This window comes from Myotis nattereri (genome assembly GCF_964212035.1).
Source record: "Myotis nattereri genome assembly, chromosome: 5".
Classification (NCBI taxonomy): Eukaryota; Metazoa; Chordata; class Mammalia; order Chiroptera; family Vespertilionidae; genus Myotis; species Myotis nattereri.
Window position 1 is genome coordinate 43,823,224 of NC_138080.1, and position 17,937 is coordinate 43,841,160.

Below are 17,937 nucleotides of genomic sequence, written 5' to 3' on the forward strand. Positions count from 1 at the left end.
TAGTGATTGGCTGTGGCTAAATTAAGCAAAAAATTAATGGCTAAAGGGACTCCAAATAATAAAAGTAAGAATGAACATCACCAACCAACCCTATGTGTCGTCCAGATTCAGAATCCTGCAGAACTAGATCAAGTTGCAAGATTTAGGCCAAATACTTTCTGACCAAGGCATTATGGGAACTGAACCACATTGATGTGACGAGGGGCAAACCCATAAGGGAAATACAATTGTGCAACAAGGAGAGGGCGTGATTGCTGGCAAATGAATAAAACCCATATTTGTTTTTTGTTTTTTCCTACCCTCTCCATTCCTCGGTAATAATACTCTACTTCAGGCCCAATCTTCTTAGTCTCTACTTTTTCTTTGCTCAATTCCATAATCAATGGGAAAAGAGCAGACATCTCCAAAGTTTCAGTTTTATGAATTAAATGCCTCTTACTCTTATTTGTCACACATCCTTTCTCTTAACAGTCTGTGGTTTTTGTGGTGAGTCATTCATCATTGATACTTTTAATATTTTAATGTCTTCCTATATACTTTGATCACAGAAACTATGATTTGTATGACTTTATATTGTTAGAGAATCATATCTTTCAGTAATATTTGCTTTTGCTGAAGGCAATTAATAATAAAATAGGTTTATTTTCTTTGTCCTCAGCAAATGTAAATATCCCTTTAATAAAGCACCTCCTCTTGTAATTTAAAAACTTATAGTATTTACTTTATAATAAATATATTAATTTTATTTTATAGAGGGGGTACCCTTTGAAAGAATAGACTCAATAATTATGAAAATATTATTAGACCAGATTTTATGAATTGAATGCTAATTAATCTGAATATATATAAAAATTTATCTTAACATTGAAGTGAAGTTTAATTTTAATTCCTGGTGAAGTTCACTTTAAAATTTTAATTTGTTAATTATGCTTCAAAGATATATTATAAATAACAAATGAAAAATGTATCTTATTCAATACAAGAGAAACATTTTAAGGGTGATAATAGAGCAATAAGCCTACTTGAAATGGTAGGTCATTGAACTTTAGGTCTGACCTTCTGCAGAGATACCCAGCAGTTCAACTTATTGGGGTAATGGATTCCAATTGCCCCTGAACAGAACTTTACTTAAGAAATAGGATTAAAAAGGACACATATGTAATACCCTTTGTAATACTTTAAGCAATAAAACAATAAAAAAAGAAATAGGATTATTATTTAAAAAAAAACAAGGGTAAGAGTAAGGTTTCTCCCTTCAAGTCATGGGGTTGAGGGAAGAATTTAGTCAACAAAATATTCTGTGCATAGTCTTTATGCCTGTAACCATGGCCATTTTGTATATGGAATTCTCGAACAATGTAAGTGGGAAGAATAAAGAAAAAGTCTTAGCGAACTTGAAAAACAACTGATTCACATCATAGGATTGAGAGCTGTGCTTGGGCAGCATTTATATGGAACACAACTACCTACCTACTCTGTGTCTGTTCCTAGAGGACTATCCACGTACCTCTCCCACTGAACTCTTGTCCCCATTCATTCAGTCTTGTTCTTTCCACAGCTATGACTAGACAGCCAGCAAATTAGCCATGGCCCATGATTCAGTATCTCTCTTTAGTCATCTCTCCTTAGTCAGCTCTCCTTTGTAAAGTAGATGTGGTGTACTTCCCTGCACCTGGCCTAACGTAGTTTACCTTTATTACTCTATTTCATGATTGTCCATGAATAGGACCATAACACAGTGGAATTCATTACTGACATACCCATAAATCAGGGCCAATTATTTTCTCCCAACCTATTTAAATTTGTAAATTTAAATTGAATATTTTCTGGTTGCCTCTTCTTGTATCTCACAGTGATATATTCTACTTTCTTCATTTTTAATATATTTGCTTTCAGAGAGGAAAGGAGAGGAAGAAGGAGATAGAAACATCAATGATGAGAGAGAATCATTGATTGGCTGCCTCCTGCACATCCCCTACTAGGAATCTAGCCTGCAATCTGGGCAGTGCCCCTACCGGGAATGGAACCCGTGACCTCCCGGTTCATAGGTCGATGCTCAACCACTGAGACACACTGGCCAGGCTATTGTACTTTCTTTACCGGAAAGTTAGATAGTGTTGAATAAAAGTTTAGTACTTCATAAGGCAATATTGTAATGCAAAGTCACAATTTTTGAAATATTTTATCCTTTATATAAGTTTCAAAGTTGAGCAGTAATATACAGCAACATTGTACCCTATTCAGTTCTATTTCCCCATTTGTCAATCATGGACTACTTTAGAATTTCCCACTTTTCAGTTCCATTGTCTTATTATATGGTCTGGTTCTAATTATCTTCTTTTTACTTTCTAATAGCTAGCAGAAAAATATACTTCTAATACTTCATATAGAAACTTCCATTGTGTTTGGAATATGATATGGTGCCACCTCTTATAGTTTTAGAGGCTTTTATGTCATTCATTAGAATTTGATTCTGTTGTAATAATTTGATCAGATCATATTGCATTGTCAATTTACAGCCTTCAAAACTGACTACAAATACTTTTTTAATGATTTGGAGATAAATACCTTAGTCAACAAAAATGTCCAATGTTTGACCTAAAGGGCTATGAGCATCAGAAAATGCACCATCATTTGATTTAGTTATCTGGGCAAAATAGGTTTAATCTAATCACACCTATGTAGGTGGTAGTCCATGAAACCTTCCTTTAACCAGGGCCAGATCAGTACTTAGTGAGGATTTTTTTTATAAGCAATGATATTAATTGGAAATGACAAACTGAAAGCCAAGAAAGATCCATAAGGCACACTTACCTGTGAGGGTGATTATCATTGTTGCTTTGCTAAGGTAGTCGGTTATTGTTACCCTTGCAGTTCTGCTTAAGCAACATCAATCTCCTGAAAGAAGTATTTGGCGAACATTTCAAAAGCTTTACTTCATAGACCATGTTCTGAAGATTAGGATGTACATGAAAAATATTCTTAGCTATAAATTCAATTAACTTGTTACTTCAGCCAATAAAGTCATTGATTCTATAAAACAGTCTTAATTTTAAAGGTCTGTATATATGCTAAACCTCTCTTCATTTCTAGGATGTCCAGATTCCAGTAGTTACACCCAATGTCTTTTATAGATATCACCAAAAATGTTGAATACACAGTCAAGGAAGTGAGATCCAGTTCTGCATTTTCTTTCCTATCATTATTCATTTTTCATTAATTTTACTTTGCAGTATTTGCCTTATAAAAGAATATGCTGCATCGATGGGAAAGAATTGATTTATAGTATCTAAATGTTGATGTGAAATTTGTCATCTCTGATTTTTATTGTATGCTCTGCTGACTTGAGATGGGTGATTGAGAAGGCTTAAATAATCTCATAGAAAATTGAGATTTAAAAAGAGAAAATTATCTTTTTAGTTGTGCATAATTTACATATAATAAAATACAATCATTTAAATTAGTGTATTTTACATTTTGATACATTTTGGTGGGTGCAGATAATTGAATCAACACAGCTTTAATTAAGGTGAAGAACATTTCTGTCACTCCAGGAATTCCTCAAACTGCCTGCTTTGACCCCTCCCTCCCACCACACACAATCCGTGTTCTAAACTGTTCTCACTTCTTTTACTTTAATTACCTTAGCTTGTTCTAAAACTTGACCTAAATGGAACTACACCATGTGTACACTCATATCTGCTGTTTTTTGTTTGGTATAAAGTTTTTGAGATTTACCTAATGTTATTGCATGTTCTAAGTTTCTTTTAATTTTTTCGTTAGTTTTATTGCCAAGTAGTATTCTGTTTGTATGAAACAATTTGTTTATTCACTCACCTGCTAATAGATATTTAGGTGAGCTCTTTTAACTAAACATTTTATTATAGTCTTTTTGTAAACATTCAAACAATGATTATGGGTATATTCATAGATGTGGTATTAATTGTAAAAAGCATGCCAACTTATTTTCCAAAGAGATTATGAAGGTACCAATTTATTGTCTGTCATCTCTCAATCTACCTTTCATTGCCTATTCTGCAATAATGGAGCTGGATCCTGTATGCTTGTCACCTTGTAGCAAACAACATGTTAAGCTTTGTCAATAGAGGGGACTTCAAGGGTATTGCAGTGAAGGGCTTCTCTTTCTGGCTCTTGGATACATCTATGTCTCCTCCCTTCTGCAGTGGTGCATGAAGGGAAGACATGCCAGGTTATTCCATGCTGTCATCATGCCCAGCGTGTGCCATCCCAAGGCAAGCTCGCAAATTCAGTCTTGGTTGGCACTGTGCACAGCAGGTCTTGCTATTGCAAATGAGCTCCCCATGCTCCTCTTCACTCCATGTACCTACCTGGCAGCTCTGGCCCACCTGTATTCTGTGTTTTCCTGCTTGCCTGTATCAGCTGAGCTTCCTTGCCTGCCAGCTTTGATGAACCTATACAGGATGGGTGGGAGGAGTGGATGCATGTCGCCTGCTTTCCCAGGGACTATGGAACAGCATTGACCCCGGCAACCAAATAGACTTCTTAGCCATCCTATGCTCTACAACCTTCTCCAGTGAAGTCTGAACCCCTAATCTGGGCGGAAGCACACCTACCTATATCATCACTAGAGTATTCTTTAGAGCTCTCTTTACACCTTTATAGTTACTCCTCTGCTATAACTAGTAATTCCTTATTTTAACCCCCACCCCTTTGAGTTACTGTGTCTTTTGTTTCTTAATTGGATCTAGATAACACTGATGGTACCATTTTATACTCTCACCAGCCATGTGTTAGGAGTGGTTGATCTAAATTCTTGCCAACACTTCTTATGCTCAACTTTTAAAATTGTAATAATTCTTCTAGTGGTAAAGAAAAAAACTGTCCTTTTAATTTTATATCAGATTGAAAAGGGACTCTCTTCTGCTTCACACCTCAGAATGAATTAAATTATAATAACTATATTATGTATACATCTACATCTGTGTGTGTGTGTGTGTGTGTGTGTGAATATTTGACACACCTCTCAGAGGCAGCATGTCTATACTTAGAGGCTTGTTTTGGTCTTTTAAAAATTACCTTTATTCTTTTTTAGGAAGAGTCATGTGGAAATTATTACTTTTACTATTAAATACGCAAACATTTTAAAATGAGTTTATTAGAGGACATGGGGAGTTTAGTCTGTGGATTTTGTTGCATAGAGATAACCCCATGCCCTGAGAGAGGTCTGAGAAATGCAGTGTCGCTCAAAGTGGGCTGGATTTCCTCCAGCAGGTGGTTAGAAGAGCTGCTGGGCAAGAACCCAGAGGTTTTGTAGGACTTCAATTGCTATTGATACAGATACAAATTATAATGGCCAAATATAATTCCACATTACAGGGGCTTTTCTTTATAAATATATGTCAAGCAGCCTTTTAACAAGTGAGAATTTAATCATAGGTGTACTTAGCTCTGATATTGCAAAGAATATCCCAAATATTAACTTTTATGATAGGGATTCAATATCATCATCTTTATATATCAAACACTAGATGGGAAAATAGAAACCACTAATAATAACGGGTTTTTACACATAATGTTGCTGGAATGCATCTACTTTATAAAAGAAAGGCTATTAGCAGTTATCACTTTTAGAAATTTGGAAGAAACTATGTAATGACAAAGAAAAACAGTGATACAGAGTGGGAAAGAATGGTGTATTGATATATTCATCAATCCTTTAACATGACTACAACAACTGTAATATGAAATTCTGCATTGTAGTAACATCTAGAGTTTTTATTAAATTCAATTTATCAATGCAGTAATTAGATATATTTAATACACTTTTATACGATAAGACATTATTGAAATAAAGACTATGATTTTGATAAATATTTATTATTAACTAAATTAATCCATTAATTGAACATGAATCTGCCAATTTTGTGGAACTCCACATTTAATGTTTGTAATGAAGAGACCAGAGTTAGACTGGATGGCTTTTATGTAATTGAAGTAATATTAAGCTTTGAAACTAAGAAAGTCATTCCAAAGACTTGCAGCCACATTTAATCACATTTAGCACCACAAAATTGGCTGTCAAAGTCTAATTAACTATCAGGCATTAGCTCTATTTTCCATGCTGCTCACTTACACAGCCTTTCATTTTAACATCTGGCAAGTTTTTTAAAATTCCCCCCAAAAAACATGTTCCTCCTATAGTTTTAGAGCATAGAGTTATAGTGAAATAAACTGTTAGATCTAAAACAAAGCATAACTGATGCTTCATTGTTGAACCATTAAGAAGGTTTTTGTAATCATATTTGAGTTACTGGTCACTTCATTGTAGATGAGTGCACACGATTAAGCTTAAAGAGACATTTTAACAAGCAAATGATGACATATAGTTTAGTTTTACTATTTAGTGAGGTTGTAATTTTTCCCAAATTGAAACCCAACTATCAATAGCACATTTCACCTGCTCTTAAATCATGATGCATATCCATCTTAGGCTTGTTTTCTTGATTTTTTTTCTAACTACTAAAAAGTTATTTCAGCACATAATTGTATTTTGTTATTAATTGAAAGTCAAAGAGAAGGGCATATTTGTGTATGTGTTTGCCATCATAGTTAGAGATAACATAAAAGATTAACATAAAATCTTGATGATAAGGAAATATTACAGTCTTCAGGAAGTGCAGTTTGATCACTTACCGAGAGCCACAGACTGACGACTGACATTAATTAGTGACACCTGATGCCAAAAGAACATGAAACTATAACTTCATTGTGGTTAGGAAAGGCATCATTATCAAATAAGAATTCCAGACACGGCTGAACCATCCTGTAAGAGTGACTGGAAAATAAAAATATATTCAGAAAAAATATATCAAAATTATAGCACAAATGGTACATGTTGAAAAAACTACAAAAAAAAATACTTCAGCAAATTGTAGGGAATTACTCAAGAGAAAGCAAAGGGAAAGTGAATTGCAATACTGATGAGCAAAGAAATTGCTAGATTTTATTATTTTAATTAGCTATGTCAGAAAAATAATAATAGAAATAATGACTCATTTGCAGGGGTTTGGTGGTAAAGTCCTAGTCAGGTGTAAATCATTGAAAATGGTGAGGAATTAGAATGTTAGAGATTTGGTGTTATGTATTCTACGGTCCTGATACTCTTCAGAAGGAGGATAAACTACTTATTATATAATTACTTTCATTCATCTATGCCACCTGTGCATGTAAACATTTAAAGGAAATCACTAAAAGAGATTTTGTAACTTCCAAACTAGCAGAAAGGAAAAGAGTACTAAATAAAATGCAATTAATAGACTATGAGGTAGGAAAGAGGAGAGAAAAACAAAGAAAGAAAAGAAACTTGCAAAATAAAAAGCACAAAATAAAGTGATAGAAAAGTGTCCAAATATATTTTTTAAAAATCACAGTAGACGAAACTGAAATAGGGATAGATTTGATTTATAAATCTATCGAAGGGTTCTTGAGGGCTTCACATAAAATAGAAAAGATAAGAATTAAAAACAAAGGAACTGGGGGGAGAATTGACAGGCAAGTTCTAATCAAAAGAAAATCAGTTACATCAATATTAATATCAGAAAAAATCCACAAAAGGTGGAAATGAGGAGCTGGAAGTTAATTCAGTTGATTCCGGTGGTGTTGCATCAGAATACCTATTCAAACAGACCAGTGCTTGATTCCCTCAAAATCATCTTCCTTTTCTGCTCTGTAGTCATTGTTCCCATGCCAGTCTTCATGATTAATTTCCTTACAATGGATTCTTATCCTTTCTGTTGCTGACATTTAGTTGCCCCATCTTGATCATATATTCTTCAGAGCATCTCCAAATTCTTGTGTGTGATCATTCTACCACACAAACCCAATTACACCACTTACCAGTTTAAAACCATTCAATGACATGGTATTAACTTGAGATAAAACTCTTTAAGTAAAGAGTTTTCCATCAGTGTTTTATCACAAAAGTTGATGGCACAGAGCATGTTATTTCAGTAATCCTGAAATCTCTGTCATTCCAGGAATAGGGCATCCTTTTTATACTTTTACTAGAGGCCCAGCACATGAAATCGGGAGCAGGTAGGGCCCCTAAGCCTAGCCTGCGATTAGGGCCATCTTCCGCCCTCTCACCAGTCTCCAGTCCCATCCCACTGCCTCCACCCACCCCGGTTCCCTGTTCACCATCTGTCTATGATTGCAGCCTGCGGGCCAGGGGGAGGGATCAAGAGGTCTGTCGTTTTGCCCACTTGCCAGTTCCCAGTCCTGCCCCACTGCCACCCACTCTGGTTCCCTGTTTGCTATCCGGCAATTGAAGCCTGCGGGCCAGGGGTGGTCAATGCACCTCATAGCTACTGGCCATGCGGTCATTTTAGTTGTGACACCTTTATGGTCGCTGGGCTTTTATTATATAGGTTGCCTTTCATAATGTTTCCTTATACCAGAGTTTTCTTTCACTGTGTTCACTGTTTATGTTCCAAAACCTACTTAAGCTTTCACTCATTATCCCCCACTCACCATTATATGATCCTTTCATGTGTGTGTGTATGTGTATGTCTATTTAGTTAAATGTGTACACACACATACATAATTTCTACTTAATGTATTCTAATTGCCTATTTATACATCTCTCTTTGAATAAAACAAGTCAGTGGAGGGAAGTGTCTGTTTCATGTAGGATATTTGGTGCCAAAAATTGTATGCTAAAATTGGATAATTCACTATGAAACCAGAATGTGAATTTGGAGATCATCTAGTCCAAATTCCTTATTTTATAGATGAAACTAATAGGCTACATAGAGATTATTAGCATGTACTACATTGGTCTTTGAAAAATCTGTGTCAATATTAGGGAGGTTAAGTTTCTATTATATTAGTCAAGTATCTAATAAATCCTTTCTCTGGCATTGGCTGAGCTAAGGTAACTGGTTCATCATTAACTCCATTAAAATTAATCTACAACATGATTAAGACTGCTTTAGCCTAGAATCATTAGGATTTAATGATTCTTCTAAAATCTAGGCTTCCTGTGGAAAAACACTGTTAAAATTTATGAGTTTGTACAGATTAGGAGTTTCCATCTTTCCTGTTAAAAGCTTATTTCAGTTCTTGTTTCTAACAATAATACCTATTTTTGCAACTTAGTGATGCCACCTTTTGCCTTTTCTTCAAGTCCACCTGCACTAAATATGAATACTAATGAAGGTTCCTCTGCTCCAGTGAGAATTCAACACTTTTCACTGTCCATGTTTATTTTCGTGACCTGCCATCTACATTGTGTCCTTACTTTTCAGTTTCCCTAACATTGGGACTTCTCTTCCAGAATTAGATATTTTCTTAGTGACATATAGGTATGTCATCCACATTCACATTCATCTCATATTGCTCACCTGCTGACTCAGGTACTTCCACCATTAGCAGCTAGATATGGCTGGGTACTTCCTGTCTTACTGTGATCTGCAGTAAGTGAGGAATTCTGTATGAGATAACAAGTATTCTGGTGAAAGAATGAGGGAAAGCCTATATCATAAATGCACTACAAAGGTTAAATTATAAGGCAATTGTTTGAAATTATAAGGCAATTGTTTGAAATTTTCTAAATCAAAACAAACAAACAAGCAACAACAACAACAAAACAGTATCAGGTACCCAAGTAGTTCACATCAATCAGAAAGATGTTGAAATATATGGATAAAGACAAGAAGATGGCCAAATGAATTTAAATACAATAACAGAACTCTTTCTAGGGGTAGTTTTACTGGATGCTTGAAACAAAGTTAAATTCAATAATACAGAGTAGAATGGGAGCTGTTAATTTGAAAAAGATGGAAAGAGGAGGATAGTAACAGAGGGTGAGGATGAATTTATGTCAGGCTCTTTAAGATACAGAATTTATTCTAATCCATGGGCTTCAGCCAAGAGAAAGATGCTTCTGTTATTGTTGTGACTTCAAGAATAAAATCTTAGGCATCTGTATTTACAGTGTGTGATGTTTTATAGCTTTTAAGCTGCCAACAATGTGAGTTCTACTGAAAAATACAGATGGTTAAAACCACATGCACAGAAAGTGATCTTTTCCTTATTGCAGACCCTGTGTTTGATTCTTCTGGTTTACTTTTACTCTATTTTCCATCTCCTGACAAGTACTGCTACTGCTCTGTGTTATCATTTATGGTGAATTTTATGCAAAATTTCATTAAATTAATTTTCATGTGATATCTTTGTTCTGATGGTATCCTCTTTATATACCAATTTTTGAGATCTGTTTTCTCTTAAATGGATATAGTATAAGAGAAGTTATGGAACTTTTGTAAATTATTTAATGTAGTACGTATAGATAAAGAAAACTGGGAGAAATAACTAAAAATAACTATTAATATTTTGCACTCAAGAGTAAGTAGATTAGGTTAACCACGATAGTTTTATATGTACTGTAGTGTCTTATCTGAAAATAAAAACTTATTTTCTGAGTAATATGTCCTAGTTAACTATATTGATGATGAGTGTATGACATGAATATAAGGTATAGTGGTAGGTGCAATGACATTGTTTAATTGTTAGGCAGAATTGTATAATTTTAATCATATTAAATGCTATTTAATAATTAAAAATTAAAATAGACTAAGAAGTAGAAATAGCTCAAAACACTTTAATGCACTCTAAGTTATTGATTTTTTTTATTTTGTATAGCTCTAAGATACAATAGTTCTATGAGACAGTTTTTAAATTAGTGACAGTTGAAGCTGTGATAGTATGAGAGCATTTTAGCAATTTGTATTTGCATAGTGAACAAAGTATTTTCAATATTTTATGGAGAATAAAATAACTAATGTAGCTTATCTTAATTGTTAGAATTACTGAGAATTTAAAAGAATCTATAATTGATATAATAATTATTTATAAAAACAAGTTAGGAAATTGAAATATTTGTGTTCCAAATAGATGTATTTAATACATTGACTATTTTTTACTATATATATATATATATATATATATATATATATATATATATAAATAACATTTTAAACAATATGTTCATATTCTTTATTTTTATATCTCATGCTTATGTGGAATCTCAAATAAGAATTTTTGCAGTAGTATATACTTTGTATTTTCACAGAAATAATATATATTTATATTAGTCTATATGTGTGTTTTATTGAATTCATTGGTCATCAAAGTATATTCACTGTACTTAGTGTAGTGATTAGGTGTGCTTTTTAAAGCTAAATTTGATTTGTACCTTGTATGTTAGTTCTGATTTACCCCAGGTTTAAGATCTAAAGAAGATTGGCTAAAATCCACATTTCATGTCCAGTGAAAGCCCAGAGCTCCCACAAATCCTTCCAGTGCACATTTTTCTAGTCACCCCAGCTACATTTTTCTATGTGTTCTAGAACTTCCTTTTTAGTTTGCCATCTTTCATGTTTTTTTTCCTCTCAATTTGGACATGTACCCAAACTAGATGCTCAGTGTCATTTTCTTATTTGTGCCAACCCCCTCTCTGACTTTCCGCCCCCCCCCCCAAAAAAATAATATGACAACAAAATATCACTAACCATCACCCATAGTGATTATCAATAGCAGCATTTATATATATATATATATATATAAATTTATTTTATATATATATATAAAATGTCTCCTCAGGAGTTTGACCTGGAAACCAGTTCAATCGCTCGCTATGACGTGCACTGACCATCAGGGGGCAGTGCGGAATGAAGGAAGGCCCTGGCCCGCAGCCAGAGGGCCCCTATCAGCCCTGATCACTGGCCAGGTCTAGGGGCCCTACCCATGTACAAATTTCATGCACCAGGCCTCTAGTTATTTATAATAACCTAAAGGAGTAAACAATCAAAATTCCCATCAATTAGTAAATGACTAAACAAAGTGTGGCATATTTTACAATGGAATGATGTTGTTCAGCAACATAAAAGAATAGAAGTAGTGATGCGTGCTACAACATGGTTAGACCTTGAAAGAAAACATTGTTCCAAATAAAGGAAGGCAGTCACAGGAGGTCACATTTTGTATGATTCCATTTATATGAAATGTGAAGAATAGGCAAATCTATAGAGACAGAAATTAGATTATTGAGTCCCTAGTATTGGTTATTGAAAGGGATTTGGGGGAAATGGGATGATAACTACAGGGTATGGGTATTTTTTGTGGTGTAAAAATGTTCTAAATTGATTATGATAATAGTCACAACTGTGAATATACTAAAAACCAATGAATTTTGAATATTACAAGAATGATTTGTATAGCACATGAATTATTTCTCAATAAGACTATTATTTAAAATATCACACAGTCTTTGTGTTGTCAACTACCAAGACAGAAGTTTTGTCTGGATAAATGTCAGACACAAACAATTGAAAAAATGCAACGTCTCAGTTCTTACTATGAGACACACAGCCAACACCCTAAGTATAGCTGTAGACTTTTCTGGACATCCAAAATCCCATTAATACCCAATAATATCTCCTTGGGTCTAATCCATTTTCTCTACCCACCTGAATCTAGATAAGAGAAGTATATATACACTGAGTGGCCAGATTATTATGACCACCTGATGTTTGTAGGCAAATTAGCTATGATTTCTTACTGAAGTTGCTAGAGGGTCAGATCATTATAAATGTCTGAATAGCACAACATACCTAAGTATCGTTGCTGATCAAGTTCATCCTATCATGTTGATGGCGTATCTCAATGGAGATGACTTCTTCCAATAAGACTATGTGCCATGCCATGATGCTCGTATTGTGCAGGAGTGGTTTCAAGAACATGAGGGAGATTTTACCTTGCTTAGGTGGCCCCCACAATCACCAGATCCAATTGAGCATTTGTGGGACAAAGTTAAAAGAGCCATCAGGCAGCTGGTTCCACAACCATCAAATCTCACAGAACTGGACAGTGCTATTCATCAGGCATGGTGTCAGATTCCTTGCATCACCTTTCAACATCTCGTGGAATCAATGCCAAGAATAATCGCCACAGTATTGAAGGCAAAAGGTGGCCCAGCATACGGATGGGTGGTCATAATAATCTGGCCGGTCATAATAATTTGGCCACTCAGTGTAATTCTCAACTGACAGAAGTGTTACAGTAGCATACCCCAACTTTATTTCTCCACCTTTACTGCTTAGGAGGCAGTAGCAACTAGAAGAAGTTTTGGTGTTAACATTCCTGCTTGATTACACATTGATCATAGGAGTATATGCATTTAACTTCTGAGTAGAGTGGATGAGACTACAGTGCAAGTATTCAGTCTTAGTTATGTGGGTATAAGCAGAAGTATTGCTTAATAGAAGAGGAATATGAAGACAATTTATAGCTAAATGCTATTTAAATTCCTGAATCAAATTGTGTTTGATGGGATTAGAGCCCCCCATTTTGCACAAGCTCAATTTAATAATTTCTGTACAAATTTCTCCACCCACCCCCTCTCTCTAGCTTTAGATCCAGCTAAAGATCCATGCTTAAAGATGAAATGTAGTCGCCATAAAGTATGCATTGCTCAAGATTCTCAGACCGCAGTCTGCATTAGTCACCGGAGGCTTACACACAGGTAAACATTGTTAAATTAAATGCCACTGATTGAATGGTACTCCTTATACCATGAATAACTGCAGAGTGTAAATATTTGGCAATGTATGCTAAGCGTTCATCCAGAGTTTTATTGAAAGAGCTTCCAAACCTTGGTTAATGCAATTTTGATTCACTTGGGTGAAACATTATCAGTCAGATTTACTAGGGATTATGGAGTTTAGGCATATATTATAAATAAAGAGGATTTTGTGAAGATTGGATTAAAGTAGTATATTTACCTGCTTATGCTTTTTCAAGTTTAAGGAACAAGTACAGTTTTTGTACCCTCTAAATATTGTTTCTTATGCCCACTCAAACATTCTATTTAAAGACAAGTTAAATGGAAAAAAAGGATTGATGTTTATTTAAAAAAAATTAAAAGTCACAAAATAAAGATACGACCTGGAACATTTATTTATGGAAGCACTCATACTGGTGGAGTCCTTGTAGTCTATTCCTTGAAGGCTGACACAGAATTGTAAGAGGAGAAGAAAGGGTTTTAAACATCTTTTATAATGATCACCACTGTTCCTGTAAGACAGACTCTATTTGGAGAAGAATCAGTAGTTTAGAAATAGCCTGTGAAGTCTGCTGCTGAGTTTAAGGATTGGCACTTGCCACAACCAAAAGTGAAATCATCGGATAACTGACTGAAGCAAGCAGATGTATGCATTCCCTTTGTTACTTTGAAAGGAATTCTGCTCCGGCCAGGAGGCTCAGTTGGTTGGAGCATCACCCTGATGCACCAGAGTTGCAGATGTGATCCCTGGTTGGGGTGTGGAATCCTCTTCATGAGAGTTGCTCTTTTCTCGGATAGTGGGACTAATTCGTGTTGTGCTTTTCATCGAATGAGCATGATGGGGCTTTCTCTGTCTGGGTATGTTGAGAGACTAATCGGATTTTAGTTTTAGTGCACTTACATCTAAATCCTGTTATTCATATACACCAACAGACAGAGAGTAAGAACATTGGAGAATAAATATAAGTAGCATATCTAGAAAACAGCAAATATTTGTTTCTTTGTTGTTCCTTATTAATCTAAGGCACATATAGGTAAAACCCTTTATTATATGCTGAACGGATTGTAAGTCTTTGTTCCATAATTTCAAATCTATATTGGCAGTTTTCAAATACCAAGATAGGCTAATGCAACCAAGACAGAGGGCTTGGGAATGAGTTCACCTGGAACAAAGAATCATGTCATGGCATATCAATAATGTACCTTCAGTTGAGAGGGAGAGGGAGTGAGAGAGGGCAGTTTGGGCATATAAAGTGTAAAAGGCCTCCTAGAAATAGCACTTTTATAAAGTCAACATACTGTGAGAAGGCCCAGAAGGGTGAATCAGAGTTCTCAGTAATATATCCCCACTCAGGCATGACCTTTTTGTTGGTTTTGCAAAGGGATAACCAAAACTTTGGGCCAGAATCGTATTTTTCTATTTATTTCCTTGGGGTTCCAAAAAGGTTCTGAATGTCTTGGAAGCTCTATTAATTAATCACCAAACATTTAAAATATCAGTATGTGAAATGATGTATGGGGGAATGGGTGGCCAGTGGGTTTTTACTTGAAAAATCAATAGGAGGATGGTGTTGAAATGAATTCTGTATAATTCCTCACCTAAGTTGCAGAGACATGGCCAATGATTTCATATAAAATCAAACACTGCTTTATCACAAGTTTGAGACTCAGGGACAGGTTTCCGTCTACCCACAGTTAACACCTTTGAATAGGCTCATCCGCCATTTCACCCCTGGCCTCCTGAATCCAAGTCAAAGAGCAAATGAAGACCTCACAGTTAGCATCATCCCTGGGGCAGAGGGACACTCTCCTTTCTATAATTGCTGAACACTGAAGCCAGGAGAGGTTAATGTTCCTGACTCCAGATCACAAAGCTAGGAATGGCCAGAGCATTGATTCCTCTCTATATTTACTAACATCAAAGTCCATGCTTTTTACAACTATGCCATCTCACCGCTTCTCTTATTTTTAAACAAAGACTAGGGACAAAAGGAAACTTTCTTCACAAGTTAAAGACCCTCAGAAACCAATAAAATGTTATCTTAGTATAAGCATCCTAAGTAGAGAGCCACTGCCACCTTCCCCTTAGATCAGTGTTTGGCAAACTCATTAGTCAACAGAGCCAAATATCAACAGTACAAGGATTGAAATTTCTTTTGAGAGCCAAATTTTTTAAATTAAACTATATAGGTAGGTACATTGTTATTAACTTAACTAGGGTATTCCTAAGGCTTAGGAAGAGCCACACTCAAGGGGCCAAATAGCCGCATGTGGCTTGCGAGCCGCAGTTTGCGGACCATGGCCTTAGATGCACAGGTGGGCTGGGACCCTAGCAGAGAGAGTTATGCTTTACTAGTAAAGTAGGAGGACTTCAAAGATTTTATGGGAACAGAATTTAGTCCTGTTCTAATTCTGATAGACACTATTTTAAAACATAGACCTAATATACATTAAATTCAATAAATAAATAACTATTTTCCAAAGAATTGATATTAAGATTAATATTTGATATGCTTTATTTGCTTTGAGGATGTGAGTACCTAAGTGAATGTTTCTACAACACTTAGGAAGAGAGAGTATTGCCAAGCAGTTTGATCAATGAAGGCAGCTATTAGAAATTATGTAGATCTTAAATTTGGGGGTTTGTGTGTATTGTGGGGATGGGGTACAGAAAGCAGAAAAAGGGCTTACTTAATAAATGTTGGGTATTGACATAGTTCAGATTAGAAATTATATGTTTTTCATTTAAAGGAACAGCTTTTTTTTCTTTCTTCCTTGATCTCATAAAAGCTGAAAGCAAGTGGAAGTAGCTATTTGCCTTGGCAGGGGCAATCCTGTTTTCCAATGAGGTCTTCCTAAGCCCACCCCTGACTCCTACCTGGATTTCACACCCATTTCTTCATTACCTTAGAGCCCTGAACTTCCCATCTGGTAAACCTCCCTTCATGGGTCATAAATGAATTGTATAATATCAATCTTCTTCAATTATCTGGAAATTTTATGAAGGTGGGGGTCTATGTCTTATTCACCACCTTATACTTAGAACTTGACAGTTGACTAGTATATGTTTTCTTTGAAGAGTGTATTAAAATAGCTATTTGTATAACATTTAAAAATGAGTAATTTGATCAATTGAACTGGCCAATATAGATAACGTGAGTCTAACAATTGTTTTCTGTGTGCCTTGAGCTTATTTGTTGAAGATGGTCTGGGAAGGGCATGAGTCAATCCACAAATACTAAAGTGCACTCATCTAATGAGCCAATCATAAATTACTGCCATAAAAAAATAGAGAGGGGGATAGGAAAATATGAGGGAGAGGTGAGTCCATAACAACTGGTGAAGAAACTGGTATACCCTTGCCTTAGATTTGTAAATAAGTGAAATATTTGCTAAATATATCCTTACTTCATATATTAAATAACAATACTGTCATGCCCTGCTTCATGATTGGAATACATTCTGTCAGGGAGTGCCCTTATACAAACGTAGAAGGTACAGCCTCCTATTATAGTGAATGTGCTATGGTTTTATGAGCCTGACAGCACAGTGAGTAGGTTTGTCTATGCCAGCAGCACCACAAAGGAGTCAGTGATTGCGGTGTAAACCCTGGCAGTTGCCCTTTCTTTTTGTAATGCAAGGGCCTGATTTAAGATTTGATTGTTGAGGCATTCACTTCAGAAAGGCATCCGTTTCAAAGATAGCACCCACTTCAGGGAAGGCTCTCTGCAATAAACACATGGCCAGCCACATGCCTACATTGAGAGCCAGGCCTCACATACCCACTGAGGCTTCTTGGTCTCAGATCTTGGTTGATTTTGACAAATGGACAGCCAGGCTACTTTTCTTTTTCTCTTTCTGCACTTTAAATTCCCACTCTTATGTTTTAAATTAACCAGTAAAGAGTGAGCCCTAGAACCCTAGTCCCCCACCCCCATCCCCAGTAAAAGCAGAACCTCAGGCCTGTGCTCCCATGGTTATCACTGAAGGGCATCTTGCAATCCCAATATGAGCCGAAAGAATCAGTTCAGTTCTAAGATTGGTTCGGAAAGGAGAATGTCTGTGGGAAGGTCACAGGGACCCAGGTGACTGTATCTGGGCATTTCTAACTGATAGCATTAATATGGACAGACCGAGACTGCAAAAAACCGTAATGTATTGCACTAGGACATTAGGTTGACTATGAGGTGACTAGGTGAGCAGAACTTTTCAGCTCCATTATAATCTTAAGGGACCACCATTGTGTATGAGGCATATTGTTGATTGAAATCTCATTATAAGGTTCATGACTGTACTTGTCTGAAATCAAAGAAATAGCCTGATTAGGAGTCTTC

The 17,937-nt window shown here is 35.6% G+C and overlaps 1 protein-coding gene across 2 annotated transcripts in view; it reads left to right on the forward strand.

Annotated features, from left to right (window-relative positions):
• Window positions 1–17,937, forward strand: part of SPOCK3 (SPARC (osteonectin), cwcv and kazal like domains proteoglycan 3) — a 341,288-nt gene that overhangs the window by 167,115 nt on the left and 156,236 nt on the right. For both annotated transcript variants that reach the window (XM_081093454.1, XM_081093455.1), the window contains exon 4: window positions 13,450–13,564. In XM_081093454.1, coding sequence (XP_080949580.1) covers window positions 13,450–13,564 — 115 coding nt within the window. The remainder of the gene's footprint in view (window positions 1–13,449; window positions 13,565–17,937) is intronic.